Source organism: Mobula hypostoma, chromosome 3 (assembly GCF_963921235.1).
Source record: "Mobula hypostoma chromosome 3, sMobHyp1.1, whole genome shotgun sequence".
Classification (NCBI taxonomy): domain Eukaryota; kingdom Metazoa; phylum Chordata; class Chondrichthyes; order Myliobatiformes; family Myliobatidae; genus Mobula; species Mobula hypostoma.
Genome location: NC_086099.1, coordinates 4,810,248 through 4,833,370, shown reverse-complemented (window position 1 = coordinate 4,833,370; position 23,123 = coordinate 4,810,248). Strand labels below are relative to the sequence as shown.

The window sequence follows — 23,123 nt, the reverse complement described above, 5'->3', positions numbered from 1 at the left end:
TATTATGCTTAAGAAGGTAACTTAACCCACTGCAGTCCCTCAAAGTCAGAATCAGAATCAGGTTTAATATTATTGGTATTTGCTGTTTGCAGCAGCAGAACATTGCAATACATAATGACAAGGGAGTGTAGTGTTGGGAAGTGTATGGTCATGCACTTTGGTAGAAGAAATGAAAGCATTGACTATTTTCTAAAAGAAGAGAAAATATAAAAATCTGAAGTGCAAGGGGATTTGAGAGTCCTTGTACAGATTATTTTCTAGATTGCGTCAGTGGTGAGGAAGGCAAATGCAATGTTAACATTCATTTCAAGAGGACTAGAATATAAAAGCAAGGATGTTTTGTTGAGACTTTATAAAGCACTGGTGAGGCCTTACTTGGAGTATCGTGAGCAATGTTGGACCTCTTACATATCTTAGAAAGGATGTGCCGAAACTGGAGAGGGTTCAAAGGAAGTTCACGAAAATGATTCCAGGATTGAATGTCTTATTGTATGAAGAGTGTTTGATGGCTCTGGGCCTCTATACACTGGAATTCAGAAGAAGGAATGGTGATCTCATTGAAACCTATCGAAGGCCTAGTTTTTGTAGCCAGAGGTTGATAGATTCATGATTAGTTGATATATAATTAGATGATATATAATGAACCACCCTGGTTTCCTTGGTTGGGTAAGGCTAGGAAAGACACTGTCAAGTCCTGCCAAACTTGTGAGATTGAAACAGCTTGTTCCACCCCAAACTCCGGTTTGTGTGGATGCTGTGTAATTCACTACCCTGTTACAAATTAGTGCCACGAAATGACAGACAGTACACTGCATACGATTAAAGGAATTATGTTTATGAATCTTAACTGAAGGATTAGTAAAGAATAACAAAAAGAAAAGGGCCCATTCTAATTAAACAGTCAAATGTGCACAAGTTGGAGCTCATCTTGAATTTCCTGTCACTCACGCGCTGGGCCCTCAGTCAATGTGAATGCCCAATCCACCTTCTAAACGTTGCTCACAATCCACCTTGAACAAACAGGTCTCCTACCGGATCGTATGCTACAAACAGTTCTCCCCAGCATCTTCTCTCTTCATTTCCCACCGACCAAAAGCCCAAGACCAACCTTATTGTCCCTCACCAAGAAAACCTCCTGCTAATTGGATATGGCACACATTCCACGTCATCCCTTATCTTCAACAGTAACCCAAACAGGCTGAAACCAGAACAGACTGCTCTTACAGAGCAGCTAGTTGAAATATCTACAGCGTAACAGTAAAGATATGAACCAGGGCATTACATAAATAAGTAAAAATATTGAACCAAAACTGGAGTAAAGTAGAAGTTATCTGCAGTAGGTTTTTTTTTTAATACAGAGAGTGATGGGTGTGTGGAATGCACTGCCGGGGTGATGCTGGAGGCAGATACTTTAGAGACGGTTAAGAGACTCTTAGGATAGACACATGGATGGTAGAAAAACAGAGGGTTCTGTTGGAGGGAAGGGTTAGATTGATCTTGGAAAAAGTTTAAAGATAGGGATCATTGTGTGCCAAAGAATCAGTTCTGTGCTGTAATATTTATGTTGCATCTTCTAACAGCAGAACGTAGCTGGAATTGGAATTTGTAGTATTGGTTTATTATTGTCACATGTACTGAGATAAGTGGAAAGCTTGTCCATACAGATCAGATCATTCCACGGTGCAATAATTAGATCAGTTATGATTAGATTTGCAAACGAGAAAATCTGCAGATACTGGAAATCCAAGCAGTACACTTAGACATGACCCACCATGCACAAAACCAAGCTGACCATCCTTAATCAGTCCCTTACTATGCAAATACTCATATATCTGTTCCCTTAGAATACCTTCCAATAACTTTCCCACTACTGATGTCAGACTCACCAGCCTATAATTTCCTGGTTTATGTTTAGAGCCTTATTGAAATAGCGGAACAATATTGGCTATCCTCCAATTGTCTGGTAGCTCCTCTGTCACTAAGAATGATGTAAGTATCTCTGCTGGTGCCCCTGCAATTTCTGCACTTGCCTCCCGTAGGGTCCAAGGGAACATCTTGTCAGGCCCTGGGGATTTATCCACTCTGATTTGCACTACTTATTTAATTTAATTTTTTATACATTTTTGTTATAATTAAATTTTTTTGTTGTAAGACCATAAGATATAGGAGCAGAATTAGGCCATTTGGCCCATCGAGTTGCTCCACCATTTCATCATGGCTGATCCAATTTTCCTCTCAGCTCCAATCTCCTGCCTTCTCCCTGAATTCCTTCATGCCCTGACCAGTCAAGGATCTATCAAGGTCTGCCTTAAATATACAGAAAGACTTGGCCTCCATAGCTGCCTGTGGAAAAGAATTCCACAGATTCACCAACCTCTGGCTAAAGAAATTCCTCATCTTCTCCATTGTAAAAGAACTCCCCTCTATTCTGAAGCTTTGTCCTCTGGTCTTAAATTCTCCCACCATAGGAGGAAGAATGTAAGACCAAAGATTCTTAGATTCCACATCCACATTTAATTTATTTAATTTATTTGATTTATCTTTAATGATTTTAAGTGTTTCTGAACTTCAAAGTCAGCTGGCAAAGATGCGTCTTTTTTTGCTTTGGTGGCTGGTAATGTCTATAATGGACATTCTGGCTCAGGGTGTCTGTGCTGTACTGTCCAGACCTTTGGACACTGGGTCAAAGATTCGTTGCCACAGATGGCTGAGGAGTCCAAGTTATTGTGTACAGTTAAAGCAGAGGTTGATAGATTCATGATTAGTCAGGGTGTCAAAGGTTATGAGGAAAAGGCCGGAGAATTGGGTTGAGAGGGTTGATATATCGGCCATGATGGAATGGCAGAGCAGACTCAATGGACTGAATGGCCTAATTCTGCTCCTATGTTTATGGTCTAAGAGGGAAAAGGTTATCTGCATCTGGTGCAAATAAGGTGTAGGAATTGAAGTCGAAAACTAAAGAGCTATCATGGTCAACAAAATGGTAGTGGGTTTTCAAATCATCTGCAAATGTCATCAGAATTTTGACCGATGGGAAATATCCCAGATAAATCTGAAGCCAATCTCTCAGTTTTCATAACTGTGTGCATTATTTTAAACACCCAGTTTACGGCTGAACTGGAAGAGAAACTTAGCTTGACTTTTCTCCTTGCTCTCTGTATTTCCTTACCTGCCACCGTGGATAAAGTTAGCTTTGACCACAGGACATTCTTTTGATTCATACCCTTGGAAACTTTGATATGTTCTCCTTTACTCTTGTGTACGGGAAATTACATAAAACAATCTTGAATTCTGAACCTTAAATGTTTTGTGAATGGATCTGAATAAAATAATTACTGAATATCTCATTAGACAAAAGGCTAACGATACTCTACAAATAGTGTTATCGATATTTATTGATTATTTACAATGTTTTATTCTCTTTCTGTGTTTGCAGTTTGCTGTCTTTTGCACATTGGATTTTTGTTGTGTGCAGTTTTTTTCTTTCTATTTGCTATGAATGCCCAGAAGAAAGCAAATCTCAGAGTTATAAGTGGTGACATATATGTTCTTTGATAATAAATTTACTTTAAACTCTAAACTTTGATACACTGATCTTTTTTTTCCCAACAGGTTGTCCACCTTGCATCTTGTCAGTGAAAACTTTTGGAATGTCAGCTCCAAATGCAAGAAGTGGAAGATCCCTCCTGAGAAATTGGTGTCCAAAGCTGCAGAGCAAAGTCTGGCGACAAAGGTAGGGGTTAATGTAACTTGAATTCCCACTAGATGTAATTATGATACTGATGAAATATAATCCATTTAGCATCACTGGTGGTGAGATATATTGAGACATATTTTCAAACAACAGTATTGACATCCCTTTGTAATCCAGCAGATCTCCTCTGGCCATTCCAATCTCAGATTCAGATTCAGTTTTATGTATTTATCACATGTACGATGAAGCATACAGTGAAATGCATCCTTTGCATTAACAAACAACACACTGAGGAGGTGCTGGGGGCAGCTCGCAAGGTTTGCCACATACTCCAGCACCAATACAGCATGCTCACACTGTTCATCAAAACAACCCGGGACAACAAGCAGCAAAGTAAGTCCCTCTCCTCTCTCTCCCTTCCCATCCACCCACACAGACAGGTCACCAACCCCAGGACAGGTCTCCAGATCTCAGGTCTTGAGGCTTTAGATTTCCAGACTTTCCATAAGACCAAAATTAGGCCGTTTGGCCCATTGAGTCTGTTCCGCCTTTTCATCATGGCTGATCCAATTTTCCTCTCAACTCCAACCTCCTGCATCCTTCCTATATCCCTTCATGCACTGAGCAGTCAAGAATCTATCAACCTCTGCCTTAAATATACATAAAGGCTTGGCCTCCACAGCTGCTTGTGTCAAAGAATTCCACAGATTCACCACTCTCTGGCTAAAGAAATTCCTCCACATCTACGTTCTAAAAGGCTGAGGCTGTGTCCTCTGGTCTTAGACATTCCCACCATAGGAAACATCCACTCCACATCCACTCTATTAAGCCCCTTCACCATTTGATAGATTTCAGTGAGGTCACCCCTCATTGTTCTGAATTAGTGAATATAGGCCCAGAGCCATCAAATGTTCCTTGTCTGACAAGCCATTCAATCCTGGAATAATTTTCATGTATCTCCTTTATAGTTTCAGCACATCCTTTCTAAGATAATGGGCCCAAAACTGCTCACAATACTCCACAAGTGAGGCCTCACCAGTGCTGTATAAAGTCTCAGCATTATACACTTGCTTTTATATTCTAGTCCTCTTGAAATGAATACAAACATCATATTTGCCTTCCTCACCAGATTCAACCTGCAAATTAACCTTCAGGGAATCCTGCACAAGGACTCCGAAGTCACTTTGCACCTCAGTTCTCGCCTCAGTTCTTTGTATTTACTCTTCAGTTAGAAAATAGTCAACCCTTTCATTTCTTCTACTAAAGGGCATGACCTTACACTTCCTGACACTGAATTTTATTTGCCGTTTCTTTGCCCTTCCAATTTACTTTGGTGAATTCCTCTCTCATACCACTGTAATTTCCTTTACTCCACTGAAATACTGCTACGTCAGACTTCACTTTCTCCCTATCAAATTTCAAATGGAACTCAACCATATTGTGATCACTGTCCCCTAAGGGTTCTTTTACCTTAAACTCCCTAATCACCTCCAGTTTATTACATAAAACACCCAATCCAGTACAGTATAGCTGATCCCCCAGTAAGCTCAATGACAAACTGCTCGAAAGAGCCATCTCATAGGCATTTAACAAATACACTCTCTTGAGATCCATTACCAACCTGATTTTCCCAATTGACCTGCATGTTGAAACCTTCCATCACTATCATAACATTGCCCTTTTGACACACCTCTTCTATGTCCTGTTGTGATCTGTGGTCCACATCCCAGATACTGTTGGGAGGCCTGAATGTAACTGCTATCAGAGTCCTTTTGTTCTTGTAGTTTCTTAACTCAACCCACAAGGATTCAACATCTTCTGATCCTATGTCACATATTTCTACTGATTTGATGCCATTCTTTACCAGTAGAGCCATGCCTCCCCCTCTGCCTACCTTCCTATCCCTCCGATACAACGTATAACCTTGGACATTCAGCTCCCAACTACAACCATCCTTTAGCCACGATTCAGTGATGGCCACAACATCATACCTGGCAATCTGTAACAGGGCAACAAGATCAGCCACCTTATTTCTTATACTCAGTGCATTGAGAGATAACACTTTGAGTACCGTATCTGCTACCTTTTTTGATTCTGCATCCCTAATGCACTGATACTTACCCTGCTGGCTGCGGTTTTGTCCTATTGTCTTCCTGCCTTTCCTGACACTCAACAAAGCTATCCTTGCTTTTTTACCATCCGTCCTATCCTAAGTCCCTTCATTCTGGTTCCCAACCCCTTGCCAAATTAGCTTAAACTCTCACCAACAGCTCTAACAAACCTGCCCACGAGAATATTCGTCCCCCTCAGGTTCAGAAGCAACCCATCCCTTTTGAACAGGTCATACCTCCCCCAGAGGAGATCCCAATGATCCAAGAACCTGAAGCCTTGTCCCCTGCACCAGCTTCTCAGCCATACATTTATCAGCCAAATCATCCTGTTTCTACCCTTCATGGCACGTGGCACAGGCAGCAATCCAGAAATTACTACCTGGGAGGTCCTGCTTCTCAGCTTTCTGCCCAGCTCTCTCAATATGTACCAAGGCATCTGGCTGCTCTCCCTCCCCTTCTAAAATGCTGTGTATGCAATCAGAGACGTCCCTGATCCTGGTACCTGGGAGGAACATACCATCCAGGTGTCCTGTTCACTTCCACTGAATCTCCTGTCTGTTCCTCTGACTATTGAGTCCCCTATCACTACCGGTCCCCTCTTCTGCCTCTTTCCCTTCTGCACCATGGACTCATGCTCAGTGCCAGTAACCATGTCTCTGTGGCATTCCCCTGGGAGGTCATCCCCCATAAACTTGGGGGTGACTACTTCTCTGTAATCCAGATCGATTACATCCTCACTCTCCTGTACAAGCTGAAGGTCATCCAGCTGCTGCTCCAGATCCCTAACACGGTCTTCAAGGAGCTGCAGCCGGATACACTTTACGCAGATGTAGTTCCCTTGGAGACTTCCAACATCCGGCAATTATTGGAGTGACATTTGCAATTTTCCAGTCTTCCAGAACCATTCCAGAATCAAGTGATTCTTGAAAGATCATTATTAATGCCTCCATGATCTCTTCAGCCACCTCTTTCAGATATCTAGTATGTAAACCATCAGGTCTGGTGACTTATCTACTTTCAGACCTTTCAGTTCCCCCAAGAACGTTCTCTCTAGTTATGGTAACTTCACACACTTCATGCCCCCTGACACTTGGAACTTCCACCATACTGCTAGTGTCTTCCATGGTGAAAATACTTATGCAGTTCATCTGCCATTTTGTTATCCCCAATTGCTACTTCTCCAGCATCATTTTCCAGCAGTTCAATATCCACTCTCACCTCTCCTTTACACTTTATATATCTGAAGAAACTTTTGGTATCCTCTTTAATGCTATTGGCTAGCTTACTTTCGTATTCCATCCTTACCTTCTTAATGACTTTTTAGTTGCCTTCTGTTGATAATTGAAGGCTTCCCAGTCCTCTCACTTCCCACTAACTTTTGCTCTATTATTTTGTTCTCTTTGGCTTTTATGTTGGCTTTGACTTCTCTTGTTAGCCACGATTGTGTCATCTTTCCCTTAGAATACTTCTTCTTCTTTGGGATGTATATATCCTGTGCCTTCTGAATTGCTTCCAGAAATTCCAGCCATTGCTGCTCTGTCATCACCCTGCCAATGTTCTTTTCCAATCAGTTCTGGCCAACTCCTCTTTCTTGCCTCCGTAATTCCTTTTACTCCACTGTAATACTAATACATCTGACTATAGCTTCTCGTTCTCAAATTTCAGGGTGAATTCAATCATATTATGATCAGATTCTCCTGAGAATTCTTTTACCTTAATCTCTCTAATCAATTCTGGTTCATTGCACAACACCCAATCCAGAATAGCTGATCCTCTAGTGAACTCAGTCATGAGCTGCTCAAAAAAAACCATCTCATAGACACTCTAGAAATTCCTCTTCCCGTAATCTAGCACCAACCTGGTTTTCAAATCTACCTGCATATTGAAGACTTACAATCGACCTTGGCCTATGACATTCAGTATTAACACCCAAACTAGCCGATCATGGACCCTGCTCCCTGAACTCCTAGCACGACAACCTCAACCCTAATGCCTCTTTGTGCCTCCTGCTCACACAAATAGGCTCTGACCTGTTATAGCCCAACAACACATGTACACAAAAACATCCAGTGACATGCATTGTGTTACAACCAACACAGTCCGAGGATGTGCTGAGGGCAGCCTGCAAGTTTCACCACACTTTCCAGCGTCAACATATCTCCACCAACAATGTTCATCAGAGTAACACAAGCAACAACAACAGCAAAGCAGACACATTCTGATCATAACACCCACTCACCCATTCACACAGGTCTCCAACCCTAGGTCAGACCACCTCCGGACTTCCTCCCTCCCTCCCTTCCTCCCACCCACTGACACAGGCCTGCAACCTCAAGACCGGCCACCTCTGGACCTCCTCCCTCCGTCCCTCCCTCCCAGACACTGAGACCTCCAGCCCCAGGTAAGGCTACCTCCAGGGCTTCAGTCTTTGGCCTTGGACTCTCAGACTTGCAGATATATATTTTTTATGATTATGAAGACACGTAGTCCTCTTTTATTGTCATTTAGTAATGCATGCATTAAGAAATGATACATTATTTCCTCCGGTGTGATATCACAAAACAAAGGACACACCAAGACTAAAAAAACTGACAAAACCACATAATTATAACATATAGTTACAAACAGTGTAACAATACCATAACTTGATGAAGAAATCCGTGAGCACAGTAAAGTTCAAAGTTTCTCAAATGTCTCACATCTCACGCAGACGGGAGAAGGAAGAAAAACTCTCCCTGCCATGCCGACCACAATCCGACTCTGAGTCATCCGAAAACTTCGAGCTCTGATCAGCTCTCCGACACCGAGTACTGAGCGCCATCTCTGTCTGAACGATTTGACCTCCTTCTCGGTCACCAAAAGCAGGCAAGGCCGGGGATTTTGAGGCCTACCCTCCGAAAGATTCCCAACCACACAGTAACGACAGCAGCAAATGGGCGTTTCAGAAATTTCTCCAGATGTTCCTCTGTGCTTTCACGTCCATTCTCCATCAAATCAGAATTGTCCACAGCCCCTATTTAACAGATACAATATCATTTTTCACCGGGGGGCTGCGCATGTGCAGGCGCGCCGCCATCTTCTCCTCCCGCTGCATCCTACATTTGTCATATTCCTAAGACTCCTCAAATCCCGCTGCTAATAATGCATCAACATTGTAACTGTGTATTTCCAGAATAGGGAAAGGAGCTGTTTCAAACGATTTCTCATCTCTTATGTGGTCTTTCACCTGGGCATAATTACAACAAGATTTTAATTTTTCAGTATAAAAATGAACCTATTATATTTAAAAAGCCACTGTGTGCGGAACATAGAACATTACGCACAGTACAGGCCCTTTGGCCCTTGATGATGTACTGACTTTTTGACCTACTCGAAGATCAATCTAACTTTTCCCTCCATTGTAGGCATCCGTTAGTCTCATGAGACCATGGATTTGTGCCTTGGAAGGTTTCCAGGGCGCAGGCCTGGGCAAGGTTGTATGGAAGACCAGCAGTTGCCCATGCTGGTGTTGTCCAAGATGTTGTCCAAAGGAAGGGCATTAGGACCCATACAGCTTGGCACCGGTGTCGTCGCTGAGCAATGTGTGGTTAAGTGCCTTGCTCAAGGACACACACGCTGCCTCAGCCAAAGCTCGAACTAGTGACCTTCAAATTACTGGACGAATGCCTTAACCACTTGGCCATGTGCCAACCTAGGCCTCCATCATAGGCCTCCATTTTCCTATCATCCATGTGCCTGTTTAAGAGTCTCTTAAAATGTATCTGCCACCACCCCAGGCAGGGCATACCACGCACCCACCAGTTACCACTAACATCCCCCTGTACTTTAGTCCCATCACCATAAAATTATGCCCCCTTGTATTAGCTATTTCCACCCTGGGAAAAAGTCTCTGGCTGTCCACTCCATCTGTGCCTCTTATCATGTTGAAAGTGAAACTCGATAAGCAATGCCTGAGTGTTATTTACATTCCATTCAGTCCAGAGTGAGAAGTAAATATACATAGTAGTGAGAGATGAATAGATTTGCAACATGACAAGAAAGTTCTGTGTGTTGTGTTGGGAACTCTGAAAAGAGTACTTAAGGCCTCTGTACCTCTCTCTGCTATTGGATCCTCGACTTCTGAACCGGAAGACCGTGTGGATTGGTGATAACATCTCCTCCTCGCTGACGATCAACACTGGTGCACCTCAGGGGTGTGTGCTTAGCCCGCTGCTCTACTCTCTATATACACATGACTGTGTGGCCAGGCATAGCTCAAATACCATCTGTAAATCTGCTGACAATACAACCATTGTGGGTAGAAACTGAAGTGGTGACGAGAGGGTGTACAGGAGTGAGATATGCCAACAAGTGGAGTGATGCTGCAGTAACAACCTGGCACTCAACGTCAGTAAGACGAATGAGCTGACTGTGGACTTCAGGAAGGGTAAGACGAAGGAACACATACCAATCCTCACAGAGGGATCAGAAGTGGAGAGAGTGAGCAGCTTCAAGTTCCTCGGTGTCGAGATCTCTGAGGATCTAACTTGGTCCCAACATATCGATGTAGTTATAAAGAAGGCAAGACAGTGGCTATACTTTATTAGGAGTTTGACAAGATTTGTCATGTCAACAAATACACTCAAAAACTTCTATAGTTGTACCGTGGAGAGCATTCTGACAGGCTGCATCACTGTGCGGTATGGGGGGGCTACTGCACAGGACCAAAAGAAGCTGCAGAAGGTTGTAAGTCTAGTCAGCTCCATCTTGGGCACTAGCCTACGAAGTACCACCCAGGACATCTTCAGGGAGCGGTGTCTCAGAAAGGCAGCGTCCATTATTAAGGACCTCCAGCACCCAGGGCATGCCCTTTTCTCACTGTTACCATCAGGTAGGAGATACAGAAGCCTGAAGGCACACACTCAGCGATTCAGGAACAGCTTCTTCCCCTCTGCCATCCGATTCCTAAATGGACATTGAAGCTTTGGACACTACCTCACTTTTTTTAACATACAGTATTAATATACAATATACAGGGCACATTCACATCTTATGTGACAACCTCATTGTTACGATTTCAGCAACCCACATTTCTTACTGCCTCACGGAACCTTTATTCCTTGATTGGCTACCCAGTTTAAGCTAGCCAGCAATGATTAGAAGTTCAAAGTGAATTTACTATCAAAGTATGTATATATTGCCATACACTACCCTGAGGTTCATTTCCTTGCAGGCATTTACAGGAAAATAAAAAATACAATAGAACTTTACAAAGGACTCTACATAAACAAAGGCTGACAGCCAACCAACATGCACAAAATGACATCTGGTGCAAAAATTATATAATTGAAAAAATGAGTTATAAGGAGTCCTTGAAAGTGAGACCATCAGTTGTGGAATTAGTTCATTGTTGTGGTGAGTGAAGCGATCCACGCCGGTTCAAAAGCCTGATGATTGAGGGATAATAACTGTTCCTGAACCTGGTGGTGAGAGTCCTGAGGTTCCTGTACCCCCTGCCCAAAGGCAGCAGTGAGAAGAAAGCATGGCCTGGATGCTGGATGCTGGATGCTGCTTTCTTGTGGCAGCACTCCTTGCATAGGATGCTACGTTTCAGCAGTGGAGCAAGTGAGAGCATAAGCTAATAAGACATAGGAGCAGAACTAGGCCATTTCATCATGGCTAACCATTTTCCCTCTCAGCCCCAATCTCCTGCCTTCTCCCCATGTCCCTTCATGCCCTCACCAATCAAGAATCGATCAACCTTTACCTTAAATATACATAAAAACTAGGCCTCCACAGCTGCCTATGCCAACAACTTCCACCGATTCACCATTGTCTGGCTAAAGAAATTCTTCCTCATCTCCATTCTAAATGGACACCCCTCTATTTTGAGGCTGTGTCCTCTGGTCTTATTCTCTCCCAACATGGGAAACATCCTCTCCACATCCACTTAATTTAGGCCTTTCACCATTCAATAGGTTTCAATTTAGATCACCCCCTCATTCTTCTGAATTAGTCATAGTCATAGTCATAGTCATCCTTTATTGATCTCGGGGGAAATTGGTTTTCGTTACAGTTGCACCATAAATAATAAATAGTAATAGAACCATAAATAGTTAAATAGTAATATGTAAATTATGCCAGTATATTATGAAATAAGTCCAGGACCAGCCTATCGGCTCAGGGTGTCTGACCCTCCAAGGGAGGAGTTGTAAAGTTTGATGGCCACGGCAGGAATGACTTCCTATGACTCTCTGTGCTGCATCTCGGAGGAATGAGTCTCTGGCTGAATGTACTCCTGTGCCCACCCAGTAGATTATGTAGTGGATGGGAGACATTGACCAAGATGGCATGCAACTTAGACAGCATCCTCTTTTCAGACACCACCGTGAGAGAGTCCAGTTCCATCCCTACAGCATCGCTGGCCTTGCGAATGAGTTTGTTGATTCTGTTGGTGTCTGCTACCCTCAGCCTGCTACCCCAGCACACAACAGCAAACATGATAGCACTGGCCACCACAGACTCGTAAAACATCCTCAGCATCGTCCGGCAGATGTTAAAGGACCTCAGTCTCCTCAGGAAATAGAGACGGCTCTGACCCTTCTTGTAGACAGCCTCAGTGTTCTTTGACCAGTCCAGTTTATTGTCAATTCGTATCCCCAGGTATTTGTAATCCTCCACCATGTCCACACTGACCCCCTGGATGGAAACAGGGGTCACCGGTACCTTAGCCCTCAGGTCTACCACCAGCTCCTTAGTCTTTTTCACATTAAGCTGCAGATAATTCTGCTCACACCATGTGACAAAGTTTCCTACCGTAACCCTGTACTCAGCCTCATCTCCCTTGATGATGCATCCAACTATGGCAGAGTCATCCGAAAACTTCTGAAGGTGACAAGACTCTGTGCAGTAGTTGAAGTCCGAGGTGTAAATGGTGAAGAGAAAGGGAGACAAGACAGTCCCCTGCGGAGCCCCAGTACACGTACTGTGGTCTGCCAGTCAGGTAATCAAGAATCCATGATACCAGGGAAGCATCCACCTGCATCGCTGTCAGCTTCTCCCCCGGCAGAGCAGGGCAGATGGTGTTGAACGCACTGGAGAAGTCAAAGAACATGACCCTCACAGTGCTCGCTGGCTTGTCCAGGTGGGCGTAGACACGGTTCAGCAGGTAGACGATGGCATCGTCAACTCCTAGTTGGGGCTGGTAGATGAACTGGAGGGGATCTAAGTGTAGCCTGACACACTTCCAGTGATTGCAGGTCAAGAGCCGTCAAATGCTTTTCATATGACAAGCCATTCAAACCTGGAATAATTTTCATAACCTCCTTTGAACCATCTCCAGTTTCTGCACATCCTTTCTAAGATAAGGGGCCCAAAACCACTCACAATATTCCAAGTGAGGCCTCACCAGCTCTTTATAAGGTCTCAACATTACATCCTTGCATTTATATTCTAGTCCTTGTGAAATGGATGCTATCATTGCATTTGCATTCCTAGCCACAGACTCAACCTCCAAATTAATCTTAGTAAATCCTGCACAAGGACTCCCAAGTCCCTTTATGCGTCAGATTTTTGAATATTGTCTCCATTTAGAAAATAATCAACCCTTTCATTTTTTCTACCAAAGTGCTTGACCATAAACTTCTGTACACAGCGTTCCATCTAACTCACACAATATGTTGGAGGAATTCAGCAGGCCAGCCACCATCCAGGGAAAAGAGTAAACTGTGGACATTTGTGTATCCAATATTATTGGCTAGCTTACTTTCACGTTCCATCTTTGCCTTTTTTAATTGCATTCTGTTGGATTTTAAAAGCTTCCCAATCCTCTAACTTCCCATTAATTTTTGCTCCATTTTTTTTATTAAGTGCAATCGTGAACAATAGCCAGATCAGAAATGCTGATCAAGTCAACTATTTCCCAAAGAGAACTCTGACAGGCCAATCAGATGGTTCACTGCTGCTCAGAGAACAGGCACAAGGGTCGCTAGCCCCTGTACCCCAGAAACACACCTGAGCAGTGCAGCGGAGATATGTGCTATGCATGACCTGATCTGAAAGCATCATGTTGACTCATAACATCATGTTCACGGTGGAACAGCTTGGATTATATGCCCTCTCTTTGGCTTTTATGTTGGCTTTAACTTCTCTTATTAGCCACGGTTATGTCATCTTGCCTTTAGAATACTTCTTGCTCTTTGTGATGTATATGTCCTGTGCCTTCGAAATTGCTTTCAGAAATTTCAGCCATTGCTGCTGTGCCGTCATCCCTGCCAGTGTTCTTTTCCAATCAATTCTGGCTAACTCCTCTCTCGTGCCTCTGTAATTCCTTTTATTTCACTATAATACTTTTGACCTTAGCTTCTCCTTCTGAAATTTCAGGGTGAATTGGATGATATTATGATCACTTCCCCTAAGGGTTCTTTTACCTTAAGTTCTCTAAACAATTCTGTTTGGTTGCACAACACCTAATCCAGAACAGCTGATCCCCTACAAGGCTCAACCACAAGCCGCTGTGAAAAGCCATCCCTTAGACATTCTAGAAACTGCCCCTCATGGTGTCCAACACCAATCTACCTGCATATTGAAGTCCCCCATCACTATTGTAACATTGGCCTTTTCACATGCATTTTCTATCTCCCATTGTAATTTGTAGACCACATCCTTACTACAGTTTGGGGGTCTGTATACAACTCCCATCTGGGTCTTTTTACCCTTGCATTTGGCACAGCCAAGAAGAGCCAAAGGGCCTGTTTCTGTGCTGTAGTTTCTATGGTTCTGTGGTTCTATTTCCTTAACTCTCGCCTCAATGATTCAACACCTTCTGACCCCATGTAACCTCTTTCTAAAGATTTGATTTCATTTTTTGAAAGAGTGCTACGGCACCCCATTTGCCTTCCTGCCTGTCCTTTTGAAACAATGTGTATCCTTGGACATTAAGCTCCAGGCTATAATCTTCTTTCAGCCTTGATTCAGTGATGCCTACCATGTCATACATAGGAATTTGTAACTGTGCTACAAGTTCATCTACCTTATTCCATAAACTGTGCACATTCAAATATAACACCTTTAATCATGTATTCAACCTTTTCAATTTTGTCCTCCTTTTTACGTTGCAACTCTTGCTGAGAGTGCCCCTCCAGAGGCCGAGGGTCTAGCCTCATGTCCTGTTGTTTTGCAGAGTGTTGTTTACTATCGACTCGGATCTGTGACTCACAAAGAGTTTATTCTTACAGCTTCATGCCGAGTGAGATCTGGCACAGTGTGTATTCATTCCACAGAATTTCATTTAGCAGTGTAATACAGGGTGCAAGAAATCCAAAATGTCCCCAGTAATAGAGCTCCATACATGATCTTACAGTAACAGGGGAATTTGATAGAGGAGAGAGAGAGTCGTCTGTTTTCACAGGTAGAGGAGAGAGAGGGTGGTCTGTTTTTACAGGCAGAGGAGAAGAGGGTCCTCTGTTTTTGCAGAGGAGAGAGGATCGTCTGTTTTTACAGAGGAGAGAGGGTCGTCTGTTTTTACAGGCGGAAGAGAGAGAAGGTCATCTGTTTTTACAGGCAGAGGAGAAGAGGGTCGTCTGTTTTTACAGACAGAGGAGAGAGAGGGTCGTCTGTTTTTACAGGCAGAGGAGAGAGAGGGTCGTCTGTTTTTACAGACGGAGGAGAGAGAGGGTAATCTATTTTTACAGACAGAGGAGAGAGAGGGTCGTCTGTTTTTACAGACAGAGGAGAGAGAGGGTCATCTGTTTTTACAGACAGAGGAGAGAGAGGGTGGTCTGTTTTTACAGACGGAGGAGAGAGAGGGTGGTCTGTTTTTACAGGCGGAGGAGAGAGAGGGTCGTCTGTTTTTACAGACAGAGGAGAGAGAGGGTCGTCTGTTTTTACAGACAGAGGAAGGCTTCCAATCACAGCATTCAAGACGAGTGTGAGGAGGTGTGGGCAAGGAAGCAAATAAAAAGTCCCCACCAGATGCAATGTTAACCACACTCAGGGTCCATTGCATCCAACAACAACTTCAGCCTTCCATTAAGCAGGACAGGCATTGAATCACAAATGCCCCATTAGGTCCAAGTGTAGCACCAAACCTTGAATAGCAGTTAGAGTAAGAGTTCAGGGTTGACTTCCTGCTTCTCTCTGTGAGGTGTTTGTACATTCTGTCTGACAACATGTAGATTTCCTCTGGGTGTTTCAGCTTCCTCCCACATTCCAAGGATACATGGGTTAGGGTTAGTAAGCTGTGGACAAGCTATGTTGGTGCTGGAATCATGGAGACAGCTGAGGGACACCTTCAGCACATCCTCAGTCTGTGTTGGTCATTGGCACAAAAGATGCCCTTCATTGTATGCTTCGATGTGCACGTGACAAATAAAGCAAATCTTTAAATCATTAGTCTTGAAAACTCCATATCTCACCATGAACACCCAACAGGAGCTTTCACCACGGCAGATATGGTACCTTGCCTGGTGATCTGTTGTGGATGAACTTGGCCCCAGGAGGCAGATGTGGAGCCATTAGCCCAACCCCTGAAGGACAGCGTACTCCCAACATTGGAGCATGCATTACAGAGTCCACTGCACTGGTACGCAAACACCTCCGTGGATGGGAGGATCATCCTGCTTTACAAATTGCACCTCCCCATCGAAGGTGATATGATCATATGTAATTCTTCTTTAGAAATTCTAATTTAGACCATTTTAAAATCTCTTGCTGAATACAAGCTGCAGAGAATGTGAGTATGTATCTCTTCATAACATTCAGATTCCACCCTGTCCACCTGCCTGCCCGACACTCTCCAGATTATGTGGAAATCATACCCAGTCAGCCATTGGTAGCTGAGATTCAGATTCATATTATTTATCACTCGTACATCAAAACATACACATTGCAACAAGCACAAAATACCGGAGGAACTCAGCAGGTTAGGTAGCATCTATGGAAGTAAAGAAATGGTCGACATTTCAGGCCGAGACCCTTCATCAGGACTGAAAAGCAAGGAGGAAAATGGCAGAATAAAAAGCTGGGGGAGGGGAAGGCAGATAGCTGAAAGCTGACAGGTGAAACCAGGTGGGTAGGAAAGGTAAAGGGCTGGAGTTGGATAGGAGAGGAGCACGGTCCATGGGAGAAAGGGGAGGAGGAGGGGACCCAAGTGGAGGTGATAGGCAAGTGAGAAGAGGTAAGGGGCTAGAGTGGGGAATAGAAGAAGGGAGAGGGGAGGAATTTTTTTACCAGAAGAAGGAGTCGATATTCATGCCATCAGGTTGAAGGCTACCTGGACGAAATAAAAGGTGTCGCTCCTCCACCTTTGAGGGTGTCCTCATTGTGGCACAAAAGGAGTCCATGGACTGGCATGTTGGAACGGGAATGGGAATTAAAATGTTGGGCCCCTGAGAAATCCCACATTTTGCAGATAGAGCAGAGGTACTTGACGAGGTGGCCATTTCCATTTACACTCAGTTCACCTCCCGTACCGCATCAGAACCCTTCATCTGAGCCTGAAACGTCGACTGTTTATTCATTTCCATCGATACTGCCTGACCTGCTGAGTTCCTCCAGCATTTTGTGGGTGCTGCTCTGGATTTCCAGCATCTGCAGAATCTCTCTTGTGTCTCAATTCGAAGTCTTGAACAAGGGGAAGTAGCTGTAAGTGAGTGGTCATTTGAAACTGAGGTGTACAGGAATTTCTTCTCAATGTGGTTAGTGTAGCTCTAAAATATTCTGCCCTGGAAGGTCTCAGAGATGAGGTCATTGGAGTTATTTAAAGCAGAGTTAGATAAAACTTTGAGTGATGAGAGGATTCAGGGCTGCAGAGAGCTGATCATGTTAAATGGCAGAAATGGCCTGAAGGGCCAGGTGGTCTACTTTCTGCTCCTACTTTCTTATGTTCTTGTGTCCATCGAAGTATAATTTTCTGCCTTGCATTATTTATCCTTTGTTTGCTTGTGAATGCTGCTATTGAATCTGTTTCCACCAGCCTTTGGGCTATGAATTCCACATCACAATTTACTGTTTTTCAAAACAATTGTCTCTTTTCACTTTGGCTTGTTTAACCTTCAGTCTGGAATCACTAGTTTTCCGTATTTACTGAATCTTAGTCTTTCAGCAGTTTGGGCTCTCATATGTGTGTTATGTGTACTACACCCTCGTCATCTCATTTCTGTATACATAATATGGTTATATACCTTATGTGCATGTATATAGTCAAATGATTATAAACTTGACTAACTTTCGTGCATCACCCATATTTATTTGAAATTTCATTTCTTTTTGCCTTTGATTGCCTTTCAGAGCATTGCTGCCACCACCATGGTATAAGAGGTGTGCAGGCTTAAATTCAGCCTGTGATTCCTGAATTTATCCCTGTTCATTTTTTTTTTAAACGTGTGGTCCTACAGCCCTTTGCTCCTCCTCTTCCACACAGAGGATGGGAGGATTATGGCTAGACTATCCACAGCTTCTATCCTTCCTGCTGACGATAATCTAGGGCCATCACAAACGGGTGACTTCTCTAATTTGAGGATTGACAGCCTTTTAATTAAATCCACCTTATCTATTTTTGTACTTTCCAATATCACTATTGCCTTATCACTTCCTGACAGCATTCGTCAAGCTCCCTACCTTCACAAGAACATCTTATATCTCAAAGGTAGACTCTGAAGAATGTATATTTATACATGACATAAACAGAATATTTTTTATTTTTATTTGCCATGGCTATCAACCAGTACTCAGTATAAAGGCATATTTAAAAATAACACAAGCAAAACCATTTTGCCTTTGAAGATCATCCAGAATTCCTGCGACCACAAGTTTTAAAAAAGGGCTAACTTGACTATAATTTGAAAATGACATGGTTTAATTTTTATTCTGACTAGATCTTTCTCATTGAAGTCAGTGACATTTGTGAGAATGTGAATCCGGTCTTCTTGTTCATCATCCTTCTTGAATTTCGAGGCAGTGGGGATAATTTTATGATGGTGTGAAATGAATTGACAGCTCCATTCCTGTCTTGCATGATTTTAATTTCGATAGCCTTTGATGGAAATTAAAATTGTAAGAGATCTAAGTCAGCTATCAATTCAGATTCATTAGTTTTACATAAATCCCCTTCAAAGTTAGCCCATGTATGGTAGCACATTATCCGTACTGACCTTGAAAACCTTGTTAACCATTAACTGAGGGTTCTGTAGACCTCAGGTTGGGAACCCCTGCTGTAAAGGAATGGATAGTAAGAAATCTCACAGGTGTCCTCTGTGTGGTCTCATCCCCAAGACTCTTGAGGTCTTTTTTCATCCTTACTGTTGCTCTCAAACTGATATAACTTCATTTAAACACATAAGAACAGAAGAGATAAGAGCAGGAGATGGTCATCTACCCTGATCACCTACTCTACACTCATTAAAGTTAGACTATAAGGCCATTCAGCCCATTGAGAATGCTCCACCATTCTGTCATGGCTGTTTTATCGTCCCTCTCTGTCACCTCTTTCTGACAGCACTTTGTTTGCATCCTTCTTTTTGTACAGCTCTAACTTTACCTCAGCATCCTTTTCATGCCTGTTGCTGACGAACATTCTCACTTTGTCTCACCGTAGTAATAGCTTTCTCTAGTGTGAAATTTGCCTGCACGTGAAGTCTCACTGACAATTCGGTGCCATGTAGCCTGACACCAATCCTGTCTCTAATCAGCTCATCTTTCGTACTTCCATACCCACAGTTATCTGGCAGGGCATACAATGCGGCAATTAAATCATTCACACTTTCATCTGGTTTCTCTTTTCTGGATTTGAACTTCCCCCTCTCATATATCATATTTTGCTCTCCTGTGATAAATACTTTCAATTTGTCTTACACTGTTTTGTACTCCTTTTTCTGAACATTTATCAGTCCTAACCCATCCATTGACAAGGTGCCACACGTGAGGCTGCTTAATAAGTTAAGAGCCCATGGTACTACTGGAAAGTTACTAACATGGTTAGAGCATTGGCTGATTGGTAGGAGGCAGTGAGTGGGAATAAATGGATCCTTTTCTGGTTGGCTGCCAGTGACTAGTGGTGTTCTGCAGTGATTGGTGTTGGGACCACTTCTTTTTATGCTGTTTATCAATGATTTAGATGACGGAATAGATGGCTGTTGCCAAGTTTGCAGATGATACGAAGATTGGTGGAGGGACAGGTAGTGTTAAGGAAACAGGAAGGCTGCAGAAGAACTAAAACAGATTAGGAGAATGGGCAAGAAAGTGGCAAATGAAATACCATGTATGATTAAGCACTTTGGTAGAAGAAGTAAATGTGCAGACTATTTTCTAAATGAGGAGAAAATCCAGGAATCTGAGATGCAAAGGGACTTGGGAGTCCTTGTGCAGAACACCCTGAAGGTTAACTTGCAGGTTGAGTCAGTGGTGAGGAAGGCAAATGCTATGTTAGCATTTATTTCACGAGGTCTAGAATACAAGAGCAGGGATGTGATGCTGAGGCTTTATAAGGCACTGGTGAGGCCTCACCTTGAGTATTGTGAACAGTTTTGGGCCCCTCTTCTTAGAAAAGATGTGCTGACATTGGAGAGGGTCCAGAAGAGGTTCACAAGGATGATTCTAGAAATTAAAGGGTTGTCATACAAGGAACGTTTGATGGCTCTGGGTCTGTACTCACTGGAATTCAGAAGGATGGGGGGGGGATCTCATTCAAATGTTGAAAGGACTAGATGGAGTAGATGTGGAAAGGATGCTTCCCAAACTGGGAGAATCTAGGACAAGAGGGCACAGCCTCAGGATAGAGAGGCGTCCTTTCAAAACAGAAATGCAGAGAAATCTCTTTAGCCAAAGGGTGGTGAATTTGTGGAATTTGTGGAATTTGTTAGCACAGGCAGCTGTGGAGGCTACGTCATTGGGTGTATTTAAGGCAGAGATTGATAGGTTCTTGATTGGACATGGCATCAAAGGTTACAGGGTGAAGGCTGGGAATTGGGTTGAGGAGGAGATAGAAACAAAAAGGATCAGCCATGATTGAGTGGCGGAGCAGACTCGATGGGCCAGATGGCCTATGTCCTATGCCTTATGGTCTTATTTGTACTGTGTTCTTCCCATATATGTTTACCAGACTATTCCTGAGGAATATTACAGAGATAAGGAAGAACCTCTTTAGCCAGAGATGCCTGTGGAGGCCAAGTCATTAGGTATATTTAAAGTAAAGGTTGATAGGCTCTTGATTAATCAGGTTGTCAAAGGTTACAGGGAGGAGGCAGGAGAATGGGGTTGAGAGGGATAATAAATCAACCATGATGGAATGGAAGAGCAGACTTGATGGGCCAAATGGCCTAATTCTGCTCCTATGTCTTATGGTCTTATATTTGCTCCACGTACTGCCATGATGTTCTCCCTCATCAAAATGTCAATTCCCTCTCCTCTCTTAACACCTCCTCTATCACACCTGAACCCTGAAACACTGAGCTGCCAGTCCTGTCCAACCCTCAGCCACGTTTTGTGTGATAATATAACAGTCTCATGTTCTGACAATGCCCTGAGTTCACCTGTCTTACCTGTCAGACCTTGCACACTCCCTGCCTGACCTGTCTACATGACTTGCTCACTTGCATTTACTTTCTCATCTGCCACGTTACTGCTATGGGTCTAATCTCCTGCCAGACTAGTTTAAACTCCACTGAGTGGCTCTAGCAAACCTCCCTGCCAAGATATCGATCCTCCTCTAAATGACCCTCCTTTACAGATCTCCGCTGCCCCAGAAGAGGTCCCAGTGTTCTTATGAGCCTGAAGCTCGTCCCTCCTGCACCAGCTCATCAGCTGCACATTCATCTGCCTAGAGAGTCAAAGAGTTATGGAACACTACAGCACAGAAACAGCTTATCTAGTCTATGCTGAACTATTACTCTGCCTACTTCATCAACCTGCACCGAGACTATAGTCCCTCATAGCCCTCCCACCCATGCACCTATCCAAATTTCTCTTGGGTGTTGAAATTAAAACCCCATCCACCACTTCTGCTGGCAGCTTGTTTCACACTCTCACCACCCTCTGAGTGAAGGAGTTTCCCTTAAATATTTTACTTTTCTCCCTGAACCCATGACCTCTGGTTGCTGTCTCACAAAACCTCAGTGGAAAAAGCCTGCCTACGTTTACCCTATCTATACCCCTCAATTTCATATACCTCTATCAAATGTCCTCTCAATCTCCTACACTCCAAGGAATAAAGAACAAACTTATGGAACCTTTCCCTACAACTCAGATCCTCAAGTCCCAGTAACATCCTTGTAAGTTTTCTCGGCACTCTATCAATCTTATTTACATCTTTCCTCTCGGTAGATGACCAGAACTGCACTCAATGCTCTAAAGTAAACCATACCAACACTGTGTACAACTTCAACATAACATCCCAGTTCTGTACTCAATACATTCATTTATGAAGAACAATATGCCAAAAGCTTTCTTTATACGACCCTATCTTCCCGTGATGCTCCTTTCAAGGAGTTATGGGTCTGTATTCTCAGATCCCTCTTTTCTACACACTCCTCACATTCATATTGTAATATATATAGCACCAGAACTAATCCAAAGATTACACACTTAACATCCTACTTTTCAACCTTCTGCTTAACTCCCAGTATTCAGTCTGCAGGACCTCATCCCAGTGTTAGCTCTGTTGTTTCTGCCAATGTGCACCACAACTGCTGATTGCTCCTGGTTCCCCTGAGAATGTTCTGCAATTGTTCAGACATCCTTGACCCTGGCACGCAGTGTGCAGCAAACTATCCTGGAGCCCTGCTGAGGCCACACAAAAAAAATCTCATCATCTAACGAAGTGTGTTCCACTAAAAACACTGCTGTCTTTTACGGACACGCTCACGCACTTTTGAACAAACATACTCCTCACAAGCCTCTCTCTCATCCTCACCTTAAAACAGTACAGAACAGGAACAAGCCCTTTGGCCCACAATGTTGTGTTGAACCAATTAAATTAGTAATCAAATGGTCGACTAAACTGGAATCAATATCAGAATCAGATTTAATGTCACTGGCATATGTGGTGAAAGTTGTTGTGATGTAGCAGCTGTACATCGCAATGCATAATAATGAAAACTGTAAATTATTAGGTACTGCAATGGACTAATCGCTCATCTCCTTTCATTTTCCTTACATTCATATGTCTATCTAAGCACCTCCACTCCTTTATTATTTCCCGTCAGTCACCCTATGTACAGCCTAGTGTCACTTTATGGACATACAATTGATCTATGTAGATATAGTGCCTATAAAAAGTATTCACCACCTCCCCCAAGTAAGCTTTCAATATTGAATCAAACTAGATTTTGTGTTAAAGTGAAAAC

At 43.2% G+C, this 23,123-nt stretch overlaps 1 protein-coding gene across 4 annotated transcripts in view; it reads left to right on the top strand.

Moving 5' to 3' along the window:
- The window catches only part of LOC134343346 (zinc finger and BTB domain-containing protein 7C), a 278,534-nt gene that overhangs the window by 167,226 nt on the left and 88,185 nt on the right, over window positions 1-23,123 (top strand). For all 4 annotated transcript variants that reach the window (XM_063042036.1, XM_063042035.1, XM_063042037.1 and 1 more), the window contains exon 2: window positions 3,613-3,733. In XM_063042036.1, the coding sequence (XP_062898106.1) occupies window positions 3,651-3,733 (83 nt within the window). In that variant the 5' untranslated portion in view covers window positions 3,613-3,650. The remainder of the gene's footprint in view (window positions 1-3,612; window positions 3,734-23,123) is intronic.